This window comes from Penicillium solitum (genome assembly GCF_028829755.1).
Source record: "Penicillium solitum strain IBT 25940 chromosome Unknown utg000008l_segment0_segment0, whole genome shotgun sequence".
Classification (NCBI taxonomy): Eukaryota; Fungi; Ascomycota; class Eurotiomycetes; order Eurotiales; family Aspergillaceae; genus Penicillium; species Penicillium solitum.
The window spans coordinates 3167388-3193563 of record NW_027072127.1 but is presented as its reverse complement, the minus strand read 5'-3'; the positions used below and the strand labels follow the sequence as shown (position 1 = coordinate 3193563).

The following is a 26176-nucleotide window of genomic DNA, read 5'->3' as shown; positions in this document are numbered from 1 at the left end:
TGAGAGTAAGGAAAAGTAACCAAATCACCCTGGTACACTTGGGCACACTATCCACTAATACAAACCACATCACCTCCAAAAATAAATCAAAAAGAACCAAAAGAATGTCCGACCGGCAGACAGACAGATATTAATACTCAAGATCCTCTCAGTAAAAGCCCAAACTGGTCCGATTCGCACCACGATATTTCGTCTCATCAATGGAATTGGACGGCAACTCCGAGCAAGCAGCCGAAACAGGCCTAGGATCATCGCCCGAAGCATGCGGGTCGTTTGTCTCCAAGATACAACTGAGCGGGCCACTTGCGCTGGCAGGGGTACTGCTGCGCGAACGGCGGGTACTGGGATAGATTACTTCGACATCATTGCGACGGGGGATCGGTGCTGGCATAGATCTGACTGAGCCGTAGCGGCGCTGGTTTTCCCAGCGGGAAGATTGGTGTCTGTACTGGCTATTACCGGGGCGGGTTCTGGGGTAGAAGCCGTACTGGCTCTGCGAGTGACGCGGGATGTAGTTAGGGTCGAAGTGGTAGGAGGAACTCCGGACAGGGTAGTGGATGACGTTCTGTTTGGGTTGCATGGTCTTTCGCATTGGGTCTGGGTGCATTCTTGAGCCGGGGTTTTGACGACGGGACTGGGAGTATGCCCTTGGTCGTGGCTGGGAGGGCGGGCGTGGGACGAAATTTGGGTGGTGCGGGTGGTGGATTGAGCGGGCCGTGGACATGACGTGGGCTGTTTGGGAGCGGCACACTTTTGGTGGAGAGGATTGGGTTGTTGGAACTACTTCTGGGGCGTCGGCGGAGTTCATTGTCATTGTTCGGGTGTGGCCTTCTGGGTGTGCTGAGTTGGATGTTGGTTGGGTGTTTGCAGGGCTTTGAGGGCTTTGAGGGAGAGATGCTGAAGAGGCGTTTGGCGTGTTGCCGTTTGCGAGGAGTTGGAATGTTGTGGATTGAGGGATTCCCTTGGGCATGCTGTTTGGGGTCACGACCTGCTTTTCGACATCCGATGCGGTGTTGGGGTCTGCGAGGGCCTGGATTTGAGGATCCGATGATAATGGAAGCGACAATGGGAAAGATTTTGGAAGAAGTCGTCTAAGAGAAGAGAGTGATGACTTTGCTCTCTTGTGGCTGGTGTATTCCTGGGGGATTTGAGGGACTTTAGGAGCAGGCGCGTTAGTGAGAAGAGCGCGTAATTCGTTGGCTGTCTGTGAACTCATGACAGTAGATGTGCTCGAGATGGGATAGAACTCGCTAGCCAGGCTCTGTGATCCGGGCGAGATACGGTGTGCAGTGTCCCCTGGCGAAATCGTCGTTCCAGACATAATCTCTCCATACGTCGAACCGGGATCAGTGTTGACTCGGAGTTGAGGCCGCAGACGGACAGGGGCAGGATGCCGGATGCTGGGATGGCAGTTGACTTTGTTGGCTATTGGGTCCACAGACCAGAACTCCCCGGCTCCGTTTCCATCGTGTTGGCGGCAAAGATAGATAATCTCGTTTTTGAGCGTTTCCTCGCTGTCCCAGCTATTGCCGGAGATGATACTGCCATTTCTGGTAACTTGTTGGCGCTTGTAGATACCGAGAAGAGATACATCGTATGGGCGATCGCAAAGCTCCCTTGCGCAGTACATAGTACACATAGTGACCCTGCAGGATAATTGTCAGTTAAAGGAACCATGGAACGAAAATGCAACATACATTGAAATAACCGATACGATCACAGATGCTCGGTGGAAGGCACAGCTTTTACCAACTCTCCAGAAAGTGGCATCTGTCCCTTCCGGCAGACAGTACACCTGCTGCGCAGCAACCACTAAACCAGCGACACTTGTAGCTAGCCAGAGCATAAGATCCAAGCGCAGGACATATGTGCATATATTATGCAGAATAGTTTTCTGGGTTCCAAATCCACCAATGTTGTTGTATTGCCAAGCGACCAGGCTTTGGAGGCCAACAAGTGGCACTGAGAGAAAAGACTGAATAGAAGGTCAGCAACACGATATAATAGGCAAGGATCCTCAAGTCAAACATACTGCGACAAGTGCAAGTACAACACTCGGGGTCATTTTTGAATCAACCTGGCCATTGCCGTAAAGGTATAGCACAAGAACCCATTCCAAGATAGACTCGAGGAGTAGCAAGTATAGCGTAACAAATATCACAAGCTTCGTCCATGTACCCTCCTTTCGCGGTGTAACTGAAAATCCAGGCGCCATGATCGCGATAGCTCAAGGACTCAAAGACGAACGACTTTGTTGGTGGCTCTTTTCAAGTTTGCTGGGTCTCAGCAACCAGGTAGGGAAGAATGCGACTATGTTGTAGGTGAAGAACAGGCGTATTGAATGCGCCGGGTCCAAATCGAACCCAGTTGTAGTCACGCTGAAAGTTCATCAATTGGTGCAAAGAATAGCATACATAAGGTTGGTACCAAGAGGACCGTTGAAGGACTAAAGAGGACTTTAATGAAGGGTTCTTAGCCCTGGAGCGCGTCGACGCGAATATAGCGTGGAGGGGTGGAATGTAGCAGCCGAGGGGGCGTGCGTCGAAAGAATCCAAGGCCTTGAGGATGGCCCTCTCTGCCGAGGGTAGTCCATCTTAGCTTGATAACGTGGAATGCTGAGGACTTGTTAGTGCCAGGGTGCTAGTGCCAGGGATGTGTTGAGGGTTTGGCTGTTGTTAGCCTTATCCCTGTGGACCTGTCTGTCCAGACGTCAGTTCGTTTCAGTCCCTGGGAATGGAAGTTTTGAAGTAAATTTTATCTTCTAAGAATCCAGTACGATTATTTCTCCGTGCATCGAAGGGTTGTCCTTGATGGAGGTGAAGGTAGGAGGATATAGGCGATCGTGACCGGGAGCCCTAGATCCCTCGATGACGTCGTCAACAACCACTCCGACCATCAACAATCGCAACAAATCTTTGAATATTGAGATCAAAGCTTGTACATTTCTAAACTCCTTCTCCTTTTACTCAATTCCGGGCTAATGGCTTATCACTTCATGTAGTCCCAGCCAATTCTATGCACAGCACGTGATCGGAGGGGTTGATCTTCCAGGGTTGTCAGTAAGGACAAGAAATGAGCGTTGAACCTAGATTAACAAACATTCTGACGGATTTGACAGGCACCTGAATGAAGTGTTTCTGATGGTTTCACGTTGTGGAATGCCCTTATGATCTGACTGTGAACTACTCAGATTGCCCGTAACCCCAAGACAAGAGTGTTTTTTTAATGCGCAGTTCACCAAAAGGAGCATATTCTCTACTCCTTGTTGACAAAAGTGGTTTTGTTATCGGTAGTTTAGGGCGGAGGGCCGTATTCGCTTAAAGGTTGGTCAGCTGGTCATTATATATAATAGAGATATCCGTTATGTCTATCAACATCAAACACTTGAAAACCACAGGGCTATATATGTATGCGTTTAGACCAACATCCTTGGAAAATACTACCAACCACAAAGTAACATTGGAAAGCTGAATGGGAATAACTGCTATATTGGCAAACCTATAAAACCGAAGGACCCTTATACATAAGAATGTCAAGCATTGAGATATGAAATTATATCTCGCCATCCACCCCTTGACTAGGCCGTTTCTCCTGTTGCATCAGGTGCAAATTATGCAATGTTTCAATGAACTTTTGCTCAATAAGCCTATCCTCTTTTTACTATTCAATTCCGACAATTACAATGATGCAAAAAAAAAGAGTGGATACGGATGTAGATAACCTGGAATGTAGAGAGTTCTGACTGTCCAGGTGATCTTCCCACCTGCAGGGGGCAGATGTGAGTAATCAGCAGATTCAGCACCCCCTGGCGAGCGTTTTGATTGACTCTTTCATGCGCTTCCTTGAACACTTCTCTCACTTTTGGCTCGGTAGGTGGAATCTTGCATGGTCAGATATCATCATTGGGTATTTATGAAAATAACAACCCCGGACAAGCTGACGCAAGATTAGATGATCTTGAGGTCTATCTAGACAATCGGCCTATCAACATGGCAGAGATTAAGCACTTAGATCTAGATCGCGCGGTATTTTGCTTGGAAACTGATATTGTTGGAATTAGGACTCCAGCGGCGATGGCGAAGGGACTGTTAATGCAATAAGATATCCGGATAATGAAATATCTTACCTCCAGATATGATGCCAACCGCTAGCGGGATGTCTAACACATCGCATCAAAGGTTCACCTTTTCACCCGGGCGGGGAAGTTTTCTTTGTGAATTTCGCGTCCATCTTAGGCCCTAAGCCATCACATCACTCTCAACTAAGGTTCTCTTTTCCCCTCCTCCAGCCTCATATGTTTGTCTTAAAGTCCGGACGCTTATTTATTTCTACCTGTTTCTTGAGTATTCGATCACGTACTTACGGGTGTGCATCTCTTCCTGTATGTCTGTCCACCCCCTTCTGCCCCGTCGTTCTTTATACCAGCACCCACGATCCACCATGAGTTGGCCGACTCTCTCGCTCAAAAATGGAAACTTGATTCCCATGGTAATCAATCATCCCTTTATCCACGTGTCAGTTTTCCGTGTGGTCTCGTTTGACAACATCAAAGTTTCGATTTGGAACCGGGACTGCGTGGTACAAAGATGATCCCAATGACCGCACCAACCCAGAGCTTATCGAGGTGCTTAAAACTGCCCTTGGAAAGGGGTTCATTCACATTGATGCTGCAGATTCGTATGGAACTGAAAGAGAATTTGGAATTGCTATCAAAGAAAGTGGTATTCCGAGAGACAAGCTCTTCATTACCACCAAGGTCCTTGAAGGATGGAAAGATGTTCCAGTGGCGTTGGATAATAGCCTCAAACCGTTGCAAGTTGACTATGTTGACATGTACGAATCCTGAGCTATAATCCTTCCTAATGCCCCCAACGGCTGACCGGTAGCAAATAAGGTTTCTTTTACATAACCCATACGTTATTCCTACAACTGCAGACATTCAAACCGCTTGGAAGGGACTGGAAACTGTTCATGCCGAAGGAAAGGCCCGGAATATTGGTGTATCAAACTTCCAACGCAGCCACCTTGAGGCCGTGTTGGAGGTGTGCTCAGTGGTTCCAGCGATTAACCAGTTAGAATACCGCCCTTATTTGCAACGCGCTCACGATTACATACCTTGGATGCGTGAGCACGGCATTGAGGTCTCGTCGTTCAAGACTCTTGCACCAATCACTGTTGGTAAAGGCGGCCCTCTAGATTTGCCCCTATCATCTATCGCCGCCAGACACAACACTTCAACGAGCACAGTGGTTCTTAGCTGGGCGATTGACCAGAATATTGTGCCTATTACAATAACAACTAAGGCAGAGAGAATGGACGAGTACATTGCTGCTTTATCCCTAAGGCTTAGTCGGGATGAGCTAGAGGAGATCACGCAGATTGGACTCGAGTATCACTTCCGTTGGTAGGGCAAAGACTTCTTTGATCCAGAGGATCGGTGTTAGGCTTCACATATATTCCTTTATCGTGAAGCCAAGCCAAGGGTTGGATCATTGTCCATGTTTGTTTGAAGGAACCTATTTAAGAAATACAGAATGCTATAGTATAACTGACAGCCTCTTTTTTATGCTATAATTTGGTTCCTGGTTGAAGATTAAAAAGAAGGAGCAGGCAAGTAACTGGAGTCTAGTAAAATTGGGGGGAACACCTGCTTATATCTTGCTCATATGTGTAGGCAGCTCTACCTAGGTAGTAGTTACTGGTTGTCAGGTAGACAAACGGTGTTTCATAGCGGTAATGGCACGATATATTAGAATATCATATAGTTATACCTGAGGTATCAATGTGTGACAAGCCTTCCCTTTTACTAAAAGATGGGTTTGCGGTAGAAGTCATATCATCATTGTTAAATTTTGTCTATAGATTTAAAGGAAGTAAAATCATTTACAGCACGGCAATGCACTCAATCTCGACATCAGTGTTAAGAGGGAGCGTCTTGACCGCAACACATCTGTAGAGGATATATGTTAGCAACGAATTAAATCACATATGCAGAGTCAAATACACATGTAATTGCAAGCATCACACCGCCGCATAGTACAAAACAAATGGAGGGGCAAAACATGACTCCAAATGACCCCAACGATAAGAAATCAAGGAGCGGGGTAGGGACTTACGTCCGGCAAGGCTTCACATCACCCCAGTATTGCATGTAGACGGAGTTCATATCGGCGAAATCATCCATGTTGGATAGGAACACATTGACCTTGACGACCTTATTGATATCGGTACCGGCCTCCTCGAGGACGTGGGTCAGGTTCTTGATGCATTGGTGCTGTTGGAGGGTGGAGGTGTCAGCAGCTCGAATCAGGTCAATTAGTGTTTACTGGTCTTTTACAGTGTGGGCCTTAACATCACCATCAATTAGCTTGCCAGTGGCAGCGTCCATAGCGACAGCGCCGGAGCAGTAGACGACACCATTGGCGACGATGGCCTGGGAGTAGATACCGGGGAGGGGCTTGGGGGCCTTGTCGGTAAGGACGGCGGTCTTCGTGGACATTGTGAGAGTTCGGAAGTGGTGAATGGAATATGAGCTAGGGGTGAGTTAATTGAGAGAAATTGATGGAAAAGCAGCAGTAAAGTTGCCCCCTTGCGTATGGAACGCGCTCTTTATTAACCGGAGCTACATCTGCATCCGATTTTAGCCGAGATTAAAACCTAACAAGTGGCCCCATTTTGTCCGATAACACAGAGACACAGAGCCGAGAAACATGAAGTGGCTCATGAGGGGGTTTACGAAGGGCGCGGTGGATAGGAGTCAATAATGGAGACGACGGTGTCACTGGGCCACTGTAACAGTCCTGTCGATCATTACCCAAAGAGGCACAAAGTAAGCTTATCATCTTATCAGGGGTGTTCCCCGCATTGCCTGCCCCACTGTCTGCGTGGGGGTGGACTTACAAGGTTGCATTTGAATATAAATAGACCCTAAGGCCCTGAAGGTTTGTGATATTTCTGTCTTTCTTTTCTCTGAAACTTGAAAATGACTGCCGGAATCACTCAACCTCCGTATCCGCTCCACGAGTCCGTTAAAGATTTGTTGGACCCGGAGTATGTCGCATTCTATAACGAGAATGTCATCAATAACCAGCAGGTGCACCTTCAGCCCGTGGAAGCTTCACGGAAAAGTGGTGTCTTGATTCCTGGTGCAGGTCCTATGTTGGAGGTGGGCAAGACTCAAGACATTACCGTTCAGCGGCGAGCTACCGAGGGCCCAGCAGTGCCCATCCGCTGCTTTACCCCCAAGGGCCAGGCGCCTCCTGGTGGATGGCCGGTGATGCTATATTTACACGGTGGTGGCTGGGTGTTGGGTAACATTGATACGGAGAACGTGGTTTGCTCGAATCTTTGTGTACGAGGCAACTGCGTCGTGATTACAGTTGACTACCGGTAAGACAAATCCACTGCCTAATCACGCCATACATACATAACCTTGAGAAGTTTCAACCTAATTTGTCTTATTTTCTCCTAGGCTTGCACCCGAAGACCGCTGGCCAGCTGCAGTCCATGACTGCTGGGAAGCTCTCCTTTGGCTGATCGCCGACGGCCCCTCCGAACTCTCAGTGGACGTATCCAAACTTGCAACTGGTGGCTCCTCCGCCGGTGGAAACCTTGCCGCGATTATGACACATAAGGCGCTTACTCTGTCACCGCCTGTCCACTTCCAAGCCCAGCTCCTCTCAGTCCCAGTGACAGACAACACTGCCACAGTAGAGAACAACGAGTCATATCGTCGGTATGAACGGACCCCCGCACTCCCCGCACTTAAAATGTACTGGTACCGCGACCACTACGTCCCCAACGATGTGGATCGCATCAACCCAGAGTCGAGCCCGCTTTTCTGGCAGGGCGATTACTCACAATTGCCGCCTGCATTGGTTATGGTTGGCGAGTTGGATGTGCTGCGTACGGAGGGTGAACAGTATGCGGAGAAGTTGCAGCAGGCTGGTGTGGCGGTTGATTTGCAGGTTATGAAGGGCATGCCGCATCCGTTTTTGGCTATGGATGGGGCACTGTCTGAGGGCAAGAGGTGTATCACTCTGATGTGTGATGCGCTTCAAAAGGCCTTTTGGGCTGAGTGAATGATTTCTTCCTAATATAAATATCTTCCTGAAGATAATCTAGATAAGAGATCTACTTATTTGAGCATTTCTAAGAGAGAAGCAGCAAGAGAGAGCGACTTATGTATCTACCTACTACCCTGGGCAGATGAGAGACCTATGGTTCTCTTGCACACTAATTAATGGTGGCCTGATGTTTCAATGAATTCTCTTCTTTTGCCTTCTTTGTACTTCATTTTGATTCTTTCCCTTTGCTAACCTTCTTCCACTTCTCTTTACCCCTCATTTGCTTTACGATAGACACACCTTCAAGGTCCTCTGCTGACCTTCTACTTCTTCTTCTTATTCCTTCTCCCTTGCTATAGTTTCCTGCGCGGGGCGTTCTCTCGTGAGCGATCTTGATCCGGTGAGAGGAAGATGCTAAATGGAGACGCGAGCGGGCTGCTTAGGTACCTAAGGGTGAGAATAATGTTATGTAATCAAGAAGTGTGCCACCTCACCTGTATGGGTGCAAACACTTTGTGGTCTGTATTGTATTGTTGTCAAACATTGAAGAATCAACTTGATTGTACGACTGAGGACACCCGAGAAATACTCCTATGGCAATGCACGCCCAAATATTATACAGTTCTCTCCCCGTTTAAGGAGAACAGGACGTTCGCTCCGTCACTTGCACCCACATATTTGAAATCGCGAAAAGCCCAAGGTAGTTTGTTGCATTCCATGGACGCGTCGGATTGATAAGTGCCATGTCGAAATTGCGTAAGAGCTGTGTCCGAGTCGGCATTCTGTCAGCGTGTCATCCAGAAGAAAGAAGATGAAAGCCGACATGTGGATCTGTTTTTACTCACCTCAAACACCGTCTTTCCGATCTCCATTTGGGCCACTACCTTCCCCAAACACTGGAATTTACCATGACCAAATGTGAGGTCGTTCGTCCGAACCATGGCAGCCAACCTGGTAGCGTCTGACTCAAGCCACCGCTCGGGTCGGAAAACATGTGCGTCCTTGCCGTAGATCTTCTCGCTCTGGTGCATAGCGTATGCCGAGTAGCCGATGCAGGCGCCACTCGGTAGGAATACGCTCTCGCCGTCGACGACCACAGTGTCGCCACCTGCCGGGACATCGCGCGAGAAGATGTTCGTAACAGGTGGCCAGAGTCGCAGAGCTTCGCGGATTACGGCCTGGAGGTAAGGAAGATCTTTAGCCTGGGCGGCAGTAACAAGGCCTTCGCCCGTGCTCGGAGCAAGGCCGCGATACACGGCATCGTCAACCTCTCGCTGGAGCTTGAAGTAGACGGGGGGATTCGTCATTACGTGCAGAAGGGTGCCACGGATAGCGCTAGAAGTGGTTTCGGAGCCCGCGAGGATTTGTTCTAGTGCCTCAGTTCGTAGCTCGTCACCTGCTAAGCCGTGGCGCATGAAGGAGGCTAGCATATCGGATTTTTCATCTGCGGGGTTCGCAGCGCGCTCATCGACAAGCCGGAAACATACGGCCATCATCTTACCGAAGCCATTGTCATCCTTGGCGGAAGGTGCAATGAACCTACCAATAAAAGGCATCTGCGTGATCCAGGTGAAGCCCATACCAAGGGCAGTATTACCGATAGCAAGTCCCTCCTCACTCGATTGGAGGTAATCGTCCACATCACAGTCATTCTGCAACATACCGAATGCCTTGCCGAGGCCGATGCTGCTAATAACGTCGAGTGAAAGAAATTGAACCTTCTTTGCTAGGTCCATGGGTACAACTTGACGGTCGGACGAGAGATATTTGGATCGGATGAGGTTCAGGAAATCTTGGACTCGTTCATCGACAGACCCCTCGAGCTGGGTATTCTCCCTCCCCGAATACTTTATAACAATGTTCAGTCAGCAATGCCAGCGTAAATGGGTGGGAGGGAGTCGGAGAAAAATATGAGACAGGTATCATACCCCTGGAGCCATTTGCTTCCTCCGTTTCGCATGTTTCGCGTTATCAGTCTGACTGAAGATATTGTCCCTCCGATACTCAATTCGTGTGGCCCTGTAGTACCAATCAGAGCGCTTGTAGCCAGGCTTGTTGTTTACGTGCATCCAAACTTCGGGAGAGGACGTGATCAGCACTCGAGGCGCAACACGGGCGATCGGACCTGTATCGAGTCAAGATGTTAGCTATATTAGATACGGCACCCTGGTAGAGATGTCTAGAAGATGCCTCGCACCATGTTTATTGCTAACTTCTGCATACCACTCGTGGCAATTGCCTCCAAGAATCGCTATGCTATGAGGCCAGTTCGAGATGCCGGTCCATGAAGGGCCCCGGAACTGCCTCAACTTGGCATAACTCGTGATAACCTTGAAGATATAAAGGCCGAACAGACCGCCGAGAAGCATCACAGCCTGACCAGATAATGCAGCTACCCCCATGATGGAAGAACCAACCGGACAGAGTTAGCCAAATCGAACTTTCTGGAGGTGTTGCAGGCCTGGTATATACTACTGAACTGTTGGAAGTGAAAATGCGCTACACTTTTGTAATCTCACGAGGGAGGGGCTGGGTTACATCTACACTGCAGGACTTCCCCACACCGCCTTGGAATACTTTGCATACAAGAGCTATGGGAGTTTTTCTATTTTACATGAATACTGATTATGGAGTATCTTGCTTGATAGGATGAATGTATCAAGACAGAGGATAATGCTCTGTAGGTAATACATGTATAGAGAGCAAACTGTCTATATTTCTAAATATTTAATAAAAGTGCATATAAAAAGGAAAGATGGGCCATAGGTGAGAGACAGGAGGAAACTGTTTACCTGCTGAACCCATTAAACATGGTGGTCCGATGTCACCGACAAACCAGTGATAACAGTGGAAAAAGAGAAGAAAAGAAAGGAAAACAGAACGGAAAAAAAGGAAAAAAAAAGAAGCCAAAGAAAAAGAAGGGACAGAACCGATCAAGGTGATTCTGTAAAGAGAACAAAGGAAGTAAAGAAAATATCAAGAGAAAGTAAACGCATCTATCGACGCTGCACAGTGAAGAAACTCAGGCTAAAGGACCAGAGGGAGTATCGACAGCCCCCTTAGGCAGATGTCTTCTTCCCCTTTGGCACGCGAGCAAGCCAATAGATAAACACCGCGCCGAAAATATTGGCCGCAATGTACACCCACATCAGACCAAAGTTGCGCCAAGCATCAGCGAAATCGCTGGAGATTTGCAAGAGGTACGAATTCGTTTTGCTGACCGTGCAGAACGCACATTCGGCAGTAGCCATGGGATCTTGCAGATACCCAGTCCCGGCCATTTTGATGTAAGGACCCATATAGTCCTCGCAAGTTTGGTTGGATGGGGGTGTAAACTTCAAGAATTCGACTGCCTCACACACTGCATCAGCGCCCGAAACACCAGTCGAAAGCATTGCTGAGACCAAGTAGGTGAACGGTGAAACGCGGTACATAAATATCCAAAAGCCAGGCAAAGCCTCCTTGGTTGAGAGAACACCGCAGAAGATCAAGCAGAGGGAGAACAACAACTGCGCAATGTTGCCACCAGTCTCGGCCAGCTCAATTCCCGCAATGACCATGTGTGCGAAGGTTGAGGTGAATAACAAGAATGACCAGATTAAGAGGAACATGAGGGCGCCTCGTTCGCTCACTGCGTCGCTCGGCTCTGCATTTCTGTACAATCCAATTGGATAATACCAGCATAAATAGATGAACACAGACATCAGTGTATTCCAGGGCAATTCCACCAGAATATTCGAGATCATAAACGCCTGCCAACTATATGTCTTAGATGGGCGCTCCCGCACCTCGTAGAGAGAGCGTTGGGTAACAAAGTTTGGCATGATCTGCTGGACCAGATTTCCAAAGATTGTCATCAACATGAAAACACTGAACATCTGGTTCTGAAGGCCTTGGATGGAATTCTGGGCGTGGAAAAATGAGAATCCGATATAGAGGGAGGTGAAGATGCAAAGGGCAGCTTTGGACCAGATATAAGTCGGGGTGCGGAAGTACTGCGCAAAGACACGTAGGAGACACTCCCACAGTTGGATGTGGAAAGGCGCGGCGAATTCACGGAATGCATTAGGCGAAGCATCAATTTCTGCCTTCGACGATAGGGTAGACTTCAGCTCGGAGAGATGCTCCTTGACCTTCCCATATTCGGGACTCTCCCGCCAGACCTTTGGCCACTCAATCTCGCTGTGTGTACCGGGGGCTGCACCAATAACATCCAACATCCATTCAGCGGGATTTTCTCCGGGTGTCAGATGGTGGGCGCCGTTGCGTTGGAAATAGTTCGATAAAGTGGATGAATTTTCGCCAATTTCACCAAAGTAGATCGTTCTACCTCCCTTAGCCAAGAAGAGAAGACGGTCGAATCGCTGGAACAACATGGCTGAAGGTTGATGGATTGTGCAGAGAATGGCTTGTCCGTGCTTAGTGAGCGTGTCGATGAGGTTGAGAATGGACCAAGAAGTCTGAGAATCGAGGCCACTGGTAGGTTCATCAAGGAAGAGTAGGAGTTGGGGCTTCGCAGCAAGTTCAACACCGATCGTCAATCTCTTGCGTTGTTCAACGTTCAACCCCTCGCCCGGAACACCAACAACGGCATCAGCGTACGCCTCCATGCCAAGGAGCTTGATAACCTCGTCGGCATACTCTATCTTTTCTTGTCGACTGACCATGGCGGGTTGACGTAGGAGGGCGCTGAACACTAGAGCTTCCCGAACTGTCGAGGTAGACAAGTGCAAGTCTTGCTGTTGGACATAACCGGTCTTTCGCTGGAAGGACTGATCCGTGGGGTGTCCGTCAACGAGCATTTCACCAGTGACAACACCCATAGTAACTCGGGTTGCGAGCACGTCAAGCAAAGTTGTTTTTCCCGCCCCGGAGACACCCATCAATGCGGTACAGGTGCCAGGTTTCACCCAGCCATCAACATTGTCCAAGATCCTTCTGGGTTCGCCTTTGATTTTTATGTCGTAGCACACATCCTGCCAGTGGAATATCGCAGTTTGTCGCTGAATGGCGGTTGCTTGGTGGGGGGACTCCTCTGTCTTGGCGACTGCAGAGGGTTGGGAAGATGTCTCCAAATCACCCTCCCCGGAAGCAAGTTCTGGCTGATGACCGCGGCGGAACAGAAGCACCTCGCCTTTAGACTTTTTCTCGGAGATGTACTCAGTGCCAAGAAGATAGGTGAACATGAAGAATAACATGAAGGCTATGAGAATTCCAAAGTTCCTCCACAAATGTCCTTTGAAATACCCGAAGCTCTGTTCGAGGTACAACGATCCAGACACATTGGTTGAACCTGACTGAGCACCGACAGTTGAGCAAATGCGGTGATCCATCGAGATACTATTATATGCCCCGCCAGCAGGAACAATAGCTGCACATGGGAAATGACGACCTTGGAATTCATTGACCATGAAACTTTCAAATGCGTAGGCAACGGGATTGATATAGTTCATCCAGCGAGACCACCCGAGCATATTGCGAGTGGGGATGACGAATCCAGTGTATATCACCATACCTAAGATCAAAATGGCGGCTGGGACTAAGGCCTGTGAAAGCGAGCGGGAAGACGCCGCAATGGTTCTGAAAATCATTGACATTGTGAACGTCGTCATGAGCGAGAATAGCCAAAAGGTGAAGAAAGGTCCAGCCTCACGACGCAGATCGGTCATAAAGTATAATGGTATGTTGAAGGTAAGTGAGTTGATCACTTTGTAAGGTGTATCACAGAGCATCGACGCAAGCGCCTCTGCGAAAGGGTGGTAGAAGGCGTATCGGGCTTGCTTTTCAACAATTGGTCGTTGGGCGTAGAGGGTAAGGATTTCCAGTGCACTGGAGAAAGCATTCAAGAGGACGGCGAAGAATAAAAGAGCTCCCCGAGAGTAGAAGCTGGATGTATCCTTAGGAAGGTTCACAAAGACAGAACCGATGATCAAAGACATGATGAAGTTGCCAATTAGAGCCGATGCTGTTAAGCTGTAGTCTCCACGAAGGCGTTGAAAGCCTCTGGTTACACAGAGGGAAATCTGTTTCCATATCGAGATGGTGTATGGCGATTTGACCCTCTGGTTCTTATCTTGGATGGCCCTGCGCGCATCCACAAATGCATCGTAGGAGCTACCTTTGATGGGGTAATTTCTCTCATACTCCTCGATTTCACCAACAAGCTTGGTACGGGCGGCGCTTCTCTTCCACGCTGCCGCAAAGTCATCGGGGGTGATAGGGACACGGCCTTCAAACCCTTTCCGAACCACACGTTCCGAAGCGCTAGTGATCGATGTTAAGAAGTCTGCCGTGGTTTGACGCTCTGGGCACTCATAGCCCATATCTTCAAAGTATTTCCTAGCCTCGGTTGTGAGCCCGAAGAAGATCTGCCTTCCTTCATAAAGCACCGTCACTTTGTCAAAGACATCGTAAGCACTTTGTGACGCTTGGTAGATGGCGACACAAGCAGTTGTTCCGGAGTATTTGCTCATAAGAGCCAAGTTTTTGCAAAATTCAAGTGCATTGGCGCTATCCAGGCCTCTCGTGCTGTTGTCCCAGCACTGCAAGGGACTCTGACTGAGAGTAGCCTCTGCAATACTAACGCGTTTTCGCTCACCACCACTAACTCCGCGAATGAAGTCATTGCCAACCTGGGTGTTGATTGTATGGGAAAGGCCAAGCATAGCCATAACCACATCTCTCATATGTTCGGCGTGTTGCTCGGTGCTTACCCCCTCAAGGCGATTTCGGGGGGCTCTAGCCAACGCCGCGAACATCAGGGTATCGCCGACGGAGAGTTGGGGGAAGTGGACATCAGTCTCTGCTGCGTAGATTGCCTCGCCTTTGAAGGCATTTTGCATGTCCTTTGCAGAGATACCTGGATTTATTTGTTATGTGTCAACCCTTCTCCAACAACTGATGTCATATGGAATGGTGTAGCGAGAGACTTACCCTGATAGTTGAGAACCGACTCCTCTGACATCTCAATACCATTCATTTCACCGGCAATGGTTTTGAGTAAAGTTGAGCAACCACTACCTGGTTTTCCCAAGACCACCAATGTTTCTCCGCTTTTGACGAGGCCATCAAAGTCGCGAAGAATCTGAATTTTCTGGAGTTTCATTCCGGTCAGTCGGCGTACCATAGTGCCAAGCTCCAGTAAGGAGTTCAGGACGTCCTTTTGATAATCAGTGGGAGAACCAAATCCATGGACGTTCAAATTCTTGAACGAAATACCAGCGGTCCGATCTGGGTACTTGTCGGGATTTCGAGACCGGATCGCCAGCAACATCTTCATCCAGTCCCGCACTTTGAAGTTGGGACTATTGGGATTGAGTGAAGATTCAGAGTCTCCATTGGTGAAAGGATTGTCCAATGCACCGCTCACGGAGACTCGAGTAGATTGCCGGGTGAGTTGTCGTGCTAGTCGACCAACCAGCGCCTCCCTGTGTTCTTCGTCCTCCTTCTCGGTGTCTTCGTCGTCATTCTTTTCTGGATCGTGGATCATGTCGAGATCATGCTCGCTCGGGATCTGCGTGGTATTGTGACTGACCACGGACTGGGAGCGAGCAGGATTTGGATTGAGTGTCCCCAAGAACGACATCTTGGTTTCAGTACCAACCTTTCAAACCCTGGGTGCTCGCGTAGAAAGGAACAGGATCAAATATTAAAAATAAAACTCAAATATTAGATTAAAAGGAGGCTAGTCGATAACAGCAAACCACAAGCAGACCGGGAGCTCGACATATATAAGTTTATCTCTAAATCCAAAAATAAATACCCACAAGCAAGAAACAAAAAATCCGATTAAGATTCCGGCAGATCCGGCCAGGTTAGGGGTAATCATATTTTGTGAATAGCTGAATAGCTGTGATATAAGAACCTCCGGAGTGCCGATATAGGCTTGCTGGATAATTAACTCCGATGACCAATTAGGGTTGGCTCTGCTACTTCCGGAACCCGAAACGGGGCATATTTACTAGGTATCATACCCCAGTTTTCTTTTCCCAAACGAGAACAGTCTAGAGGTCTAGATGGGCGAGTTAAAAAGTTGAAAGTGACCCATCGGGTTAGGGTTGGGGTCTTGGCATATATCAATACGGCGCAATACGCGATATTTACCGATTAAAGAACATCCGGCATCCGATCCACTCTAAATGTGTGCCAAGACTACATCTAAACAGCCCTGGAGGTACACCAAGGATGGAAAATAATCATTGGTCAGACTCTATACAAGACACGTTGTCTTGTCTGAAGTGGTTTCCAAAGACCATATATGTGATTATGACTCATATTTAATTAGAATACATACATGGTACATAGTATTACCATGTACTAAGAAGGACCCTGCTATCGGGGTATCGGAGCCAACCGATCCCGAATTTACTAAGATCACTCCCGTCCCGACAAGGGTCAGAGCCCACTTAGCTGGGGGGCACATTCCACCTCGGGATGATTTGCACAACTTGCAACTTGCCATCTTATGCACCTTTGTTTCCTCCATACTGGTACTTCGGACGGAGCATCTTCCTTTAGGCATACTGTGGATGTTTTGTTTTGTTTTTTTTTTTTTGAATACGCAGGGTTTCAAAGATCTCTTGGCTTCAATCTCGGGAAACATCTCCTATATCTAATTATTGTGACTCCTGGTCATCCAAGATGAATGGAGTATTCAATAACCAAACCCACGTCGACTCTGCGTTACGCCAAACTTTATCCCAACTGTCAAGGCCAGAAACCAGACATACAAGAAAAAGACAGCGAAAGAGAAAAGTCGGACTCGGATTCCACATATACAAATCATGTCATGTACTAATAATCTCAGTAGGCATGCGACACTTGTCGACACAGAAAAATAAAATGCGAGGTTACCACCAAGTCCAAATGCTCGTTTTGCAGCAAAGCCAACATTCCTTGTTCGCTGGTTGATTATAGGCGGCAAAGGCAGTTGAAGAAGTACAAGACCACAGCCGATATTATAATGTGTCAGTAATTAATAACAATCGCACAGCCAGAATATGGTCGATCGCCTGGAGACAAACATCCAACGCATGGAAGCCCATTTTCAAAAAATAGGATTGGACCTAGGTGAAGATGTGAACGGATCATGCTTTTTTGAAGGGCTTCAACAGTCGGATGAATCCCCCTCGTCGAGTCCAGCTGAAAATGCAGATTTCATAACAGATGCGCGTGTTTGGAATTCAGAGCCAATACACCTAGACGCTGAACATGACCTCGCTGCTGATACGCAGAATCTATATCACACCCTGGTCGACTCGGCCTCCGATGAAGTCGACCCATCAATACCGAAGGATCTGCCTTGCTTCTACGTTCCAAGGTGTTTTACGGATGCACCGAATGCCGGTGAGAACCACAGCCGATCTCCTAGATTTAATAAAGCTGATTGATACGTATAGGCTTCTCCACTCTATCCTCAGAAGGAACAAAATGGATAACTCATAAAATGGAAGGCGCGTCCATTGACAATTTACAATCCTTCCTTTCATTGGGTCTCCACCAGGGATCGAATCGAGGTCCGCTTGAGGGTTTATTTCCCGACAAACATTTCTCCCCATTACCCCCGAAAGATGAGATCATATTGTTGGTCAATGACTACTTGCAGCAGTTCAACTCGCTGTGTCCCATATTTCAACCGTCGTCGCTATTGTCACTTTGTGAGGAAAGCAACTTACCGGGCCTGCTAAATTTCCCCGGTCGTTGGGCCAGTCTTAATGTTGTTTTAGCGATAGGGTATATGGTGCGCATAAAGAATACCTCTATTGTACAGGCTGACCGCCAGAAGAGCTGGTTGTTCATGAAGAACGCCTTGGGGGTTTTGGACGAACTCTGCTTTGGGTTGCCAGATTTATGGACCGTCCAGGCACTCGTGGGGATGGTAAGACGAACAACTGCATTGAGGGAAGATGTGACTAACACTACTCGATCTATAGATCCTCTTTCTGATGGGGACATTAAGCAACCAGCCTTGCGGGTATTTAATTTCCTCCGTTATGCGAATATGTCATATGATTCGACTCGAACGAAGCGAGAGTGGGTCGGTATTGTGTCCTGAAGAACTAGAACAACGCAGGCGCGTCTTTTGGATTGCATACTGCCTTGACAAAGAGTAGGAAACTCGATAATATCGACATCTCAAACCTATACTGACATATTATAGGATATCTCTTCGGGTCGGTACACCACTAGCACAACGCGACGATGATATGGATGTCTTATTACCAATGGAAGTTCCACTGGATAACATAGGAACCCTGTCAACAACAAACCAACAAGGGACCTTCAACGCATTCAGGTCAATGTGCGAACTGGCCTTAATCAAGAGCCAAGTATACAAACACCTCTACTCGGTCAGAGCAGTAGATCGTCCGCTTGTTGAAGTGGCCGCTGCAGTTGATATGTTGAACCAAAAGCTCGAACAGTGGAAAGATAGTATTCCCGTCGAGTTCCAACCCGAATCACGAAGACTTTCCGCTTTTCCAAAATCCCCGATAGCCGTGACCCTTCTTTTTCTGCACTTATCATACTTCAACTGTCTGATCGCTATCCATCGAGTCACCGCAGTCCGGGGTTCAAGGCTAGGTAGGGATCTAATCGAAAGAAACAACGTCTACAATCTACCGCATCCAGTGGTATTCATGTCAGAATCACTGTGCACAAGCGCTGCAACGGCGTCGATTAACTTGCTCAAATATATGCCGCAATCTAATATCACCCTCATAGGGTATGTGATGACTCTGATTCGGAATAAACACGTCTGTCCTATTGCTTCTTGGTTTTGTGGTTAACATACGTTAGGATCCTGATCTACTACCCTATTCTCGCATCCAAAACACTTTCTTCAACCATCGTCCAGAATCCACGAGATGCCTCGCGCATATATCACATCGGGCTTATCATGCAAGTGGAAACATTTGTGTCATCCTTGGTCCTTGATACACCCAATGAAGGGATCGATGGTCTTTTGAAGGATTGTGCCGAGTATCGCTCTCTGGCGGAGGCTGCAGTTAGGGAGGCTACACAGATATGTAGGGGTTGATCACGGGGGGTAATCCATCTGTCCCTCTTGAAAGGATAGGTTTTTGCTTGAATTCGACACGATGTGGTCGTGTAAGTGAATATTGGGTTGTTTTTGCCAACGGTGACTTGGTTTGGCGCGCCTAGGAATGGCATTCGCCCTTGACTCGCAAGTTGAAGAACAAGACGGTGCATGGCTCGGTTAATTTACTCGCTCCTCTCAATTTATGTTTATACCCCATCAATGATACCTAATGCAAATTTTGGATGCCGAATGAGTCTGGTCTCTTATCCTTCTTCCAAATTTCAATCTTATCCCACAGAATCTCAGTATTTACGCGCATACTCATAAAATAATATTGTGCATAACTAAGCTAATTAAGCCATTTGGCCTTGCCAAGATGCATAATTTTGCTGTTATTTACAGCCTTCTGTTGGTTGTGGGTTGCAATGTGAATACAACGGGATATTCATGCGTAACTGCGAGAAATTTGTGGGAAACCTGATTCGACCACATAGGACCCGAGTGTGAGGGTGCGTCTTAGCAGTGTTTAAAACATCTTAATGCGGTGGTAGGCGAGAGTAATAGGGGTCATCGATAATATGTTATCTAGTAGTATGGAGTAGAAATATATCGACTATAAAACTGCCTCGTCACGAAATATATATTTTATTATTACATAAATTTCAAAGTTTCTCCAAGGTAATTCAGTGTCAATCAATGACCATTCTTGTCTTTTATTTAAACTACGCGTTTTGATTCATTAATCGTCTTTGAAGTGTTAAGTTATGGGGATTTTCCTTCCGGAAAACAAGAGCGGGAGGTCGGACGCGGTTGACCCCCGGGTTCATGCGGTTTTCTTTCTAGGTAGTTTTAAGTATGGGATTAGGTTGGGTTCGTCTCTAGAAATTTTGGTACAAGCCGCTTCGTTTCGAGAATGTCTTTATTCACTACTAGGCCATCGATAAGGCTCAGTCTATCAGAAAGAGAGGAGGAAACGAAATGAGGAAAATGATTACATAGCAGGATCGAATATTTACATGTCTCCCTCTCCCCCGAATTCTATAAATTAGACAAATAACTCAACAAGCCAAGAGGCAGAACCAACCGGCACGATCTAGCACTTCTAGATCACACATCGATGCCTTTTACCTGAACCTGAATCTCAACCGGCGACTCAATGAGACGGCCAGCCGCATCATGTGTCGCATCCCATTCCTGGATCTCGGCGACGGGGACCTTTTGAAGCCGGTTGCTCTGAACTCCGTCGTCTAGGCTCAGTAGTTCCTGTCGCAGTTTGTAGCCCTTCCATTTGGGAATAAGGAAGGCCCAGAAATAGTAATAGATGCCACAGGCAAGAAGGCTAGGCATTGTCGTTAGTAAGAATAGACTAGTATGCCAAGTTGGGTTCACTTACATTGCAACTCCCGTCACGGCATATGTTGCATACCAAAAGCTGACATCGCCAGCATACTGGCCACCGCTGGGAGGATACCAGGGCATCACAAGGAGGTAAAGTTGGATGAGAATATTAAAGATAATCACGAAGTGCCAGGCCTTAAATTCGGGTTCGGGAAGGTTGGCGTTCTTTCGGCGCCAACGAACAACGTAGATACCAACACCCATCGCAAGATTAAAAGCGGCAGTGGGGATGGTGCTCAAATCGTTGACTGTTAAGTATTAGCATTGCAAGGACGCCAGGCAAGCTTGTGACTGAGAAAGAGAAGAGAAAACGTACTAAAAGTGAAGGCGTCTCCGGCAGGGATGGCTAAGATCATCAACATGGTCAGACCCCAAATGACGAGGTACGGGCCTAAGGGTGTGCCGAAGGGCTTCGTCGAGACCCAGAAAGTCGTCCAAGGTAGAACTCCTTGTCGGCCGCATTCTCTGATACGCCGAGATATGCCAATTATCACGGCGATCATGTTACCGAAGGAAGCCAAAGCAATGAGGAAGTTGAGGCCGCGAACTGCACTGCTGTCGCCGAAGACCTTACTAAAGAACAGACTTGCAATCGTCAACTTAGAACCTGCGATCTCATCCTTGGGAACTGTGAAAACATGTGCAATTAGTGTGGCGATCCTAGCGTAGGACGGGCTGTCGTTAACTAACCAGCAGCAAAGAATGCAACGTTTGCGAACATGTATAACACATAAACCACTGTGAGAGCAGTGGTGGCATAGATTTTAAGTGACCTAACGGGATTCTGTCGACGGAAATGTTAGTTTCAGCCCGGTACCATATTAATCCTGAACTGCCATACCTTGACCTCGTTGGCAACATTGAAAGCGTTATTGTAACCTCCGTAGGAGAAAGTGATACGGTACAGGGCAGTAGTAAGCCCATATGCAGAAGCTGTAGAGCTCCCTGACCACGCATCTTGGAAATTGGCCTTGGGGTTCTCAACTTTAGTGTTGCCACCCAAAACAACAAAGCCAGTGACTATAACAAAGAGAAGGGTGCAAATCTTCACAACTCCAACAGCATTTGAGAACCAATATGCGTATTTCGTGTTAAACACTAGTACTGCAGGTTGTTAGTACCCAAATTCTGAACGAAATGATGCACCGAGAGCAACTTACCCAAGGTAGCCATAGTGTAGCACGCTACAGCAGTACCTTTAATCTGCCAGTCGGTGCCCGAGTGCCCGGAGATGGCGATGAGATAGTTGGCCATAACTGTTATGGTTTATTAATCAATGCCCTGCGACAAATAGAAATGCAACCAGACACCCACCTGTAGCATTGGCAGCGCCAAAGGAAAGAATGACGCTCTGGAACGCAAAAGTAGTTGGAAAGAGCCACTTTGGATTAGGGTAAGCTTGTTCGAGGAAAACAACTTCTGAACCCGATCGACTGGGGAAGTATGCCGTAAACTCAAGGTACACAGCTCCAGACGTGAGACAAATCTAGGACAGAGCAAGCGTGATCAGTTGATGCTACTTTCCGATAATGAACAAGACATACCAAGTAACCCAGGGTCCAATAAACAAGAGTGACACCGACCGAGCCCGTACCGGAGAGGATAGATGATGCTTTGTCATGTTAGCTGGGGTTTCTGCATATGCATGGGTTGTGTGGCACTAACGTGTGGAGTAGATACCAGCGCCGATCATCATAGTGATGTTCAGCAAGGTAATTGTGACGGGACCAACAGAGTATCCCAACGGCGAGTGGTGCTCAACTGGAGCGCCAGATGCATCTTGGTACGTTGTTGTCGCATTATTGCCTCCGGTCTCGCCGATATACTTCCCGCCAACAGTTGTGACCTCCCCCGTCGGGCCCTCGACCGCAGTGCTGAGCGCAGCAGGGGTCTTGCTTGAAGATCGCCGCCAAGCCATTGCTGGCAATTGTCAAGAGCTATGAAAGTCAAGTAGATCTGACAAGGCTCTTTGCGAAATAACGAATCAAACAATGCAAGGTGGCGAGTGCCAATGTTCCCGTCGCTTCATATGATGGTATATATGCTGGAGAAAGAAAATAAAAACTGTGCCGCATCGGCCATCTATATATCATGGCACCGAACCGTCTTTCTTTTGTTATCTTACTCCCGGATCTCTTGTCCAATACCATGCTCACGATTTCAGTGGCATGCAGAAAACGTTTTGTTTGTGGAGCATGCTGATTTCAACATCGGAGGGGCGAATGTTACAACCAAAGCAGTGGGCCGACTGGGAGACCGACCATTCGCATTTTGATCTTGAGGGGGAAGGCGTCATGTTAAGCAGAAACCAAAACATAATTCGTCATCTGGTGTCTTAGTCTGTGTATAATATCCTTGTCAAAAGCACCTAGCCTGTAGCTTTTGTGTACTACAAGTGGGGAAATTATCGCGCGATGATTTGAACCTGCCGAATATCTGCCGGAGTCGAATGTTTGACATCAGTGAATCTGGCGGCCAAGTATCGCACAATAATTGTGTTCAAGTAAAAATCCATGTTAGTATATCTGTACTTCGTACCGATGGTATTTTTACCCCGGTAAGATTTGCATGGCAGGATACAACAACTCCAAATGCTTGGTGGTATCATTTGTTCAAGCGGATGTAGATCTGGCACGTAATAGCTAGCTAAATGGCGAAAACAAGAAGCGTGGCTGAAGATGGTGGCAGTGGTAGATGCGCCAAGTTGGGTTGGCTACAGCCATGCCATTTCGCGCAGTGATGGTGTTATCGGCAAACGTGGGGGCTTGTTTTGCTACTTATCACGCCATGTGTTGTTGAGATGAGTGTGAGCGAGGTCTTGAACGGATGTTCGGTGGCCGTGGGCCCCATACGGAGCTAGGGGCCCCATGAGACAACCCGTGCGGAGTATGTTGTAGTCAGTTACTCCGTACATCCTCTCCCACCTCTCTCTGTCCACTTCGCTTTCTAGGAATCATATACGGTTCTCTCCTTTCTCCATGGAGATCATTTGTGTAGTGATCCCTAGAAAAGATCGCTGGACCCTGAGGCGCTTCCCTCGTAGGGATGACTAAGCGTGGAGTTGAACGACCTCAGCTACCGAGAAAGGAGGATTCAGCATATGCCAAGGCCGAAATTAATCTGGAACAGACTTCGAAGTCTTAGATTTCCAAAAGTTGACACTCGAAAGGATAAAGATTCCAAAGGTGGACAATGGTGGACAACGGGAACCGGGCCGGGGGATTCCCGCCCCACACGGACCACTTAGAGCTTGGTGCCTGAGGCAAACAATATACAATTGACCTTACTCATTCTTGTCCTCTCCTTGCTTGCATGCCCCTTAACCGTGGCTATTGCAGGTGATAATGAATTAACGAGCAGAATTGGGGACTCGTGTGTGATTTGGAGTCCTCTCAATGATAGTTAATCAGCCGCATTTCTAGAGCCAAGAAAGTGAGGGATACGTTTTTTATCCAAATTATGGCGTGATGAGATTTCTGAGTACGCCAAAACGATACAATAACTCACTAAGCTCATTTCTTGTTCCGTTACAAGTGCTTTGTTGTCATTCAAAGACTTGCATCGACCGTGCGTGCCTCTTTCGATCGCCGCTAAGAAACAAGCTATACAGGTATGGATTTGGCCTTCAAGGTTGAGCCTACGGCCAAGGAGAGTCCACCACCTAAGAACGAGAAAGCTATCGAGACCAAATATGCCGATGAAACTCTGCGCATTCTTGAGCTTCACGGAGACTCTGTTGGTCCATTGACGACTGAGAAGGAGAAAAGGCTGAGACGCAAATTGTACTGGCATATTTTTGGACTCCTCTCCGCTATCAACCTACTGCTTTTTGTGAGCTCATCCTTCGACCTTTTATTTACAACCTCTAACTTCTGTAGATTGACAAATCAACTCTGGGATACGCCGCTATTCTCGGCCTGTTCGAAGAGACCGGCATCACCAAGGCCCAATACAATAATCTGGGAACTTTCTTCTACGTCGGTACGTGACAGTCTTGTTGCTTCGAATATATCTCCGCTAATACCCCATTAGGCTACATTATTGCACAATGGCCAGGACATTATGCTATGCAAAAACTACCTTTTGGAAAATTTGTAGCTGCTCTTGTCTTCATGTGGGGTGTCATCCTACTACTTCACTGCGTTGCCACAACATATGGCGCTCTTGTGGTTCTGCGACTGGCGCTTGGTGCCGCTGAATCTGTCGTTGTACCCGCGATGGAAGTCACAATCGGAATGTTCTTTAATCGTTATGAACAGTCATTCCTCCAGCCCTGGCTTTGGTTGACGTCGGCAGCCGCCCCTATATGTGCCGCATTTATCTCCTACGGCTTGCTTTGGAGTCATAGCACCGTTCTGCCCTGGAAGCTGTTCATGATTATTACTGGAGCTGTCTCGGTACTTCTTTCTGTTCTTGTTTGGTTCCAGTATCCGAACAACCCAGCCGAGGCTAAGTTCCTATCACTGGAGGAGAAAATCCACACCATCAGACGAGTACACGAATCAAGTCAAAGCTCCATTGAACAGAAGCAGTTTAAGAAGAGCCAGTTTATAGAGACGCTGCGCGACCCCGTTTCATGGCTATTTACTCTGCAGTCCTTCACCCTCATGATGTCTAATAATCTCACCTACGGACAACAAAACCTCATCACTAAGGCTCTTGGAGTGGATAGTCTGGGCTCGACTCTCGTGGCTGCAGCAGGCGGCGGTTTTGGCGTCCTAGTTTGTATTGCAGGAGCCTACGCCCTACGGTGGTGGCCTTCAAATCTGGCACTCCACGGACTCTTCTGGTGTGTCCCCGCGATTGCAGGTGGAATTGGCATGGTTGCTATCGATTGGGACCAGAAGCTAGGAATGCTTGCTTGTCTACTTCTAGCTGGCCACACCTATGGTAATACCTACATCATCGCATTGGGTTGGACTACGTCATCTGCGGCCGGCTACACGAAGAAGCTGACCCGGAATGTTATGTTCATGGTTGGTTATTCCATTGCAAACATTTGCTCGCCACAGATCTGGGTTCCTAAGGACGCACCTCGCTACTATGGTGCCTGGATCTCCATGATAGTGGTGAGCTGGGCTGGGACACCATTCATCCTTTTCATTATAAGGTTCTTGTTGAAACGCAGGAACGATCAGCGGAAGACTTGGGCTGAAACCTTAACCAGCGAAGAGAGAAGGGCTCACGAATTTGGAGTAGTCGAGGAGCTCGACGAAAATGGGAATGTGATACGCAGGCAAGTTGAAATTGCCATGCTGGATATGACTGATATGGAGAACCCGTTCTTCATCTATCCAATCTGAATAGCACGGGTATTTGGAATTCGGCGTCACCCAACACCAAATCTATACACAAATTATGGCTTCGAAAATATATACATACTAGCATTGCTCTAACATTGGCAAAGTGCACTCTTTGCCAGATAACGTGTTATCCCAAGTAGACTTCCACTGAGATGGACCGAGACCATATGAATGACCCAAGATACCCCTCTAAAAGTCTCTATAAAATCCTTTTCTAGTTATTCTAGATTATTATATCGAGATAATATCGAATAGTTTATATTAATAGAATTATAACCGGAAATTCCATTCTACGAAGGTGACGACGATTTCCATGTTGACGGTTTACTGAACGAAAACATCGTTGCGACGTCACGGTACTACTACGA

At 47.6% G+C, this 26176-nt stretch overlaps 9 protein-coding genes across 9 annotated transcripts; 4 read left to right on the top strand and 5 right to left on the bottom strand.

The window, feature by feature from the left end:
• Window positions 1-148: 148 nt before the first annotated feature.
• N7455_010509 (uncharacterized protein) lies at window positions 149-2215 on the bottom strand (the record flags this gene model as incomplete). Its single annotated transcript, XM_040954919.2, has 3 exons — window positions 149-1646; window positions 1698-1975; window positions 2033-2215. 3 exons carry the CDS (start codon window positions 2213-2215, stop codon window positions 149-151), a joined length of 1959 nt encoding a protein of 652 aa, XP_040814554.2.
• Window positions 2216-4440: 2225 nt separating this feature from the next.
• Window positions 4441-5408, top strand: N7455_010508 (aldo/keto reductase; the record flags this gene model as incomplete). The annotated part of the gene is made up of 3 exons (XM_065606473.1): window positions 4441-4488; window positions 4520-4833; window positions 4895-5408. The coding sequence occupies 3 exons, from the start codon at window positions 4441-4443 to the stop codon at window positions 5406-5408; spliced, it is 876 nt and encodes a 291-aa protein (XP_065460436.1).
• A 475-nt stretch (window positions 5409-5883) lies between these two features.
• On the bottom strand, window positions 5884-6499 carry N7455_010507 (putative L-PSP endoribonuclease family protein Brt1; the record flags this gene model as incomplete). Its single annotated transcript, XM_040954840.2, has 3 exons — window positions 5884-5950; window positions 6117-6274; window positions 6338-6499. The coding sequence occupies 3 exons, from the start codon at window positions 6497-6499 to the stop codon at window positions 5884-5886; spliced, it is 387 nt and encodes a 128-aa protein (XP_040814541.2).
• Window positions 6500-6982: 483 nt separating this feature from the next.
• N7455_010506 (alpha/beta hydrolase) lies at window positions 6983-8081 on the top strand (the record flags this gene model as incomplete). Its single annotated transcript, XM_040954817.2, has 2 exons — window positions 6983-7389; window positions 7472-8081. The coding sequence occupies 2 exons, from the start codon at window positions 6983-6985 to the stop codon at window positions 8079-8081; spliced, it is 1017 nt and encodes a 338-aa protein (XP_040814736.2).
• Window positions 8082-8700: 619 nt separating this feature from the next.
• N7455_010505 (cytochrome P450) lies at window positions 8701-10468 on the bottom strand (the record flags this gene model as incomplete). The annotated part of the gene is made up of 4 exons (XM_040954934.2): window positions 8701-8829; window positions 8912-9913; window positions 9995-10191; window positions 10264-10468. 4 exons carry the CDS (start codon window positions 10466-10468, stop codon window positions 8701-8703), a joined length of 1533 nt encoding a protein of 510 aa, XP_040814729.2.
• Window positions 10469-11125: 657 nt separating this feature from the next.
• On the bottom strand, window positions 11126-15651 carry N7455_010504 (pleiotropic drug resistance family ABC transporter; the record flags this gene model as incomplete). Its single annotated transcript, XM_040954986.2, has 2 exons — window positions 11126-14925; window positions 15000-15651. 2 exons carry the CDS (start codon window positions 15649-15651, stop codon window positions 11126-11128), a joined length of 4452 nt encoding a protein of 1483 aa, XP_040814641.2.
• Window positions 15652-16613: 962 nt separating this feature from the next.
• On the top strand, window positions 16614-19132 carry N7455_010503 (uncharacterized protein). Its single transcript, XM_065606472.1, has 7 exons — window positions 16614-16820; window positions 16876-17003; window positions 17059-17411; window positions 17465-17943; window positions 17999-18174; window positions 18226-18789; window positions 18864-19132. The coding sequence occupies exons 1-7, from the start codon at window positions 16707-16709 to the stop codon at window positions 19102-19104; spliced, it is 2055 nt and encodes a 684-aa protein (XP_065460435.1). The 5' UTR covers window positions 16614-16706; the 3' UTR covers window positions 19105-19132.
• A 1082-nt stretch (window positions 19133-20214) lies between these two features.
• N7455_010502 (uncharacterized protein) lies at window positions 20215-22423 on the bottom strand (the record flags this gene model as incomplete). The annotated part of the gene is made up of 9 exons (XM_040954816.2): window positions 20215-20446; window positions 20501-20753; window positions 20822-21133; window positions 21196-21289; window positions 21347-21609; window positions 21666-21761; window positions 21820-21991; window positions 22050-22117; window positions 22171-22423. 9 exons carry the CDS (start codon window positions 22421-22423, stop codon window positions 20215-20217), a joined length of 1743 nt encoding a protein of 580 aa, XP_040814709.2.
• Window positions 22424-24117: 1694 nt separating this feature from the next.
• N7455_010501 (uncharacterized protein) lies at window positions 24118-25808 on the top strand (the record flags this gene model as incomplete). The annotated part of the gene is made up of 3 exons (XM_040954924.2): window positions 24118-24336; window positions 24384-24486; window positions 24538-25808. The coding sequence occupies 3 exons, from the start codon at window positions 24118-24120 to the stop codon at window positions 25806-25808; spliced, it is 1593 nt and encodes a 530-aa protein (XP_040814761.2).
• Window positions 25809-26176: the final 368 nt, after the last annotated feature.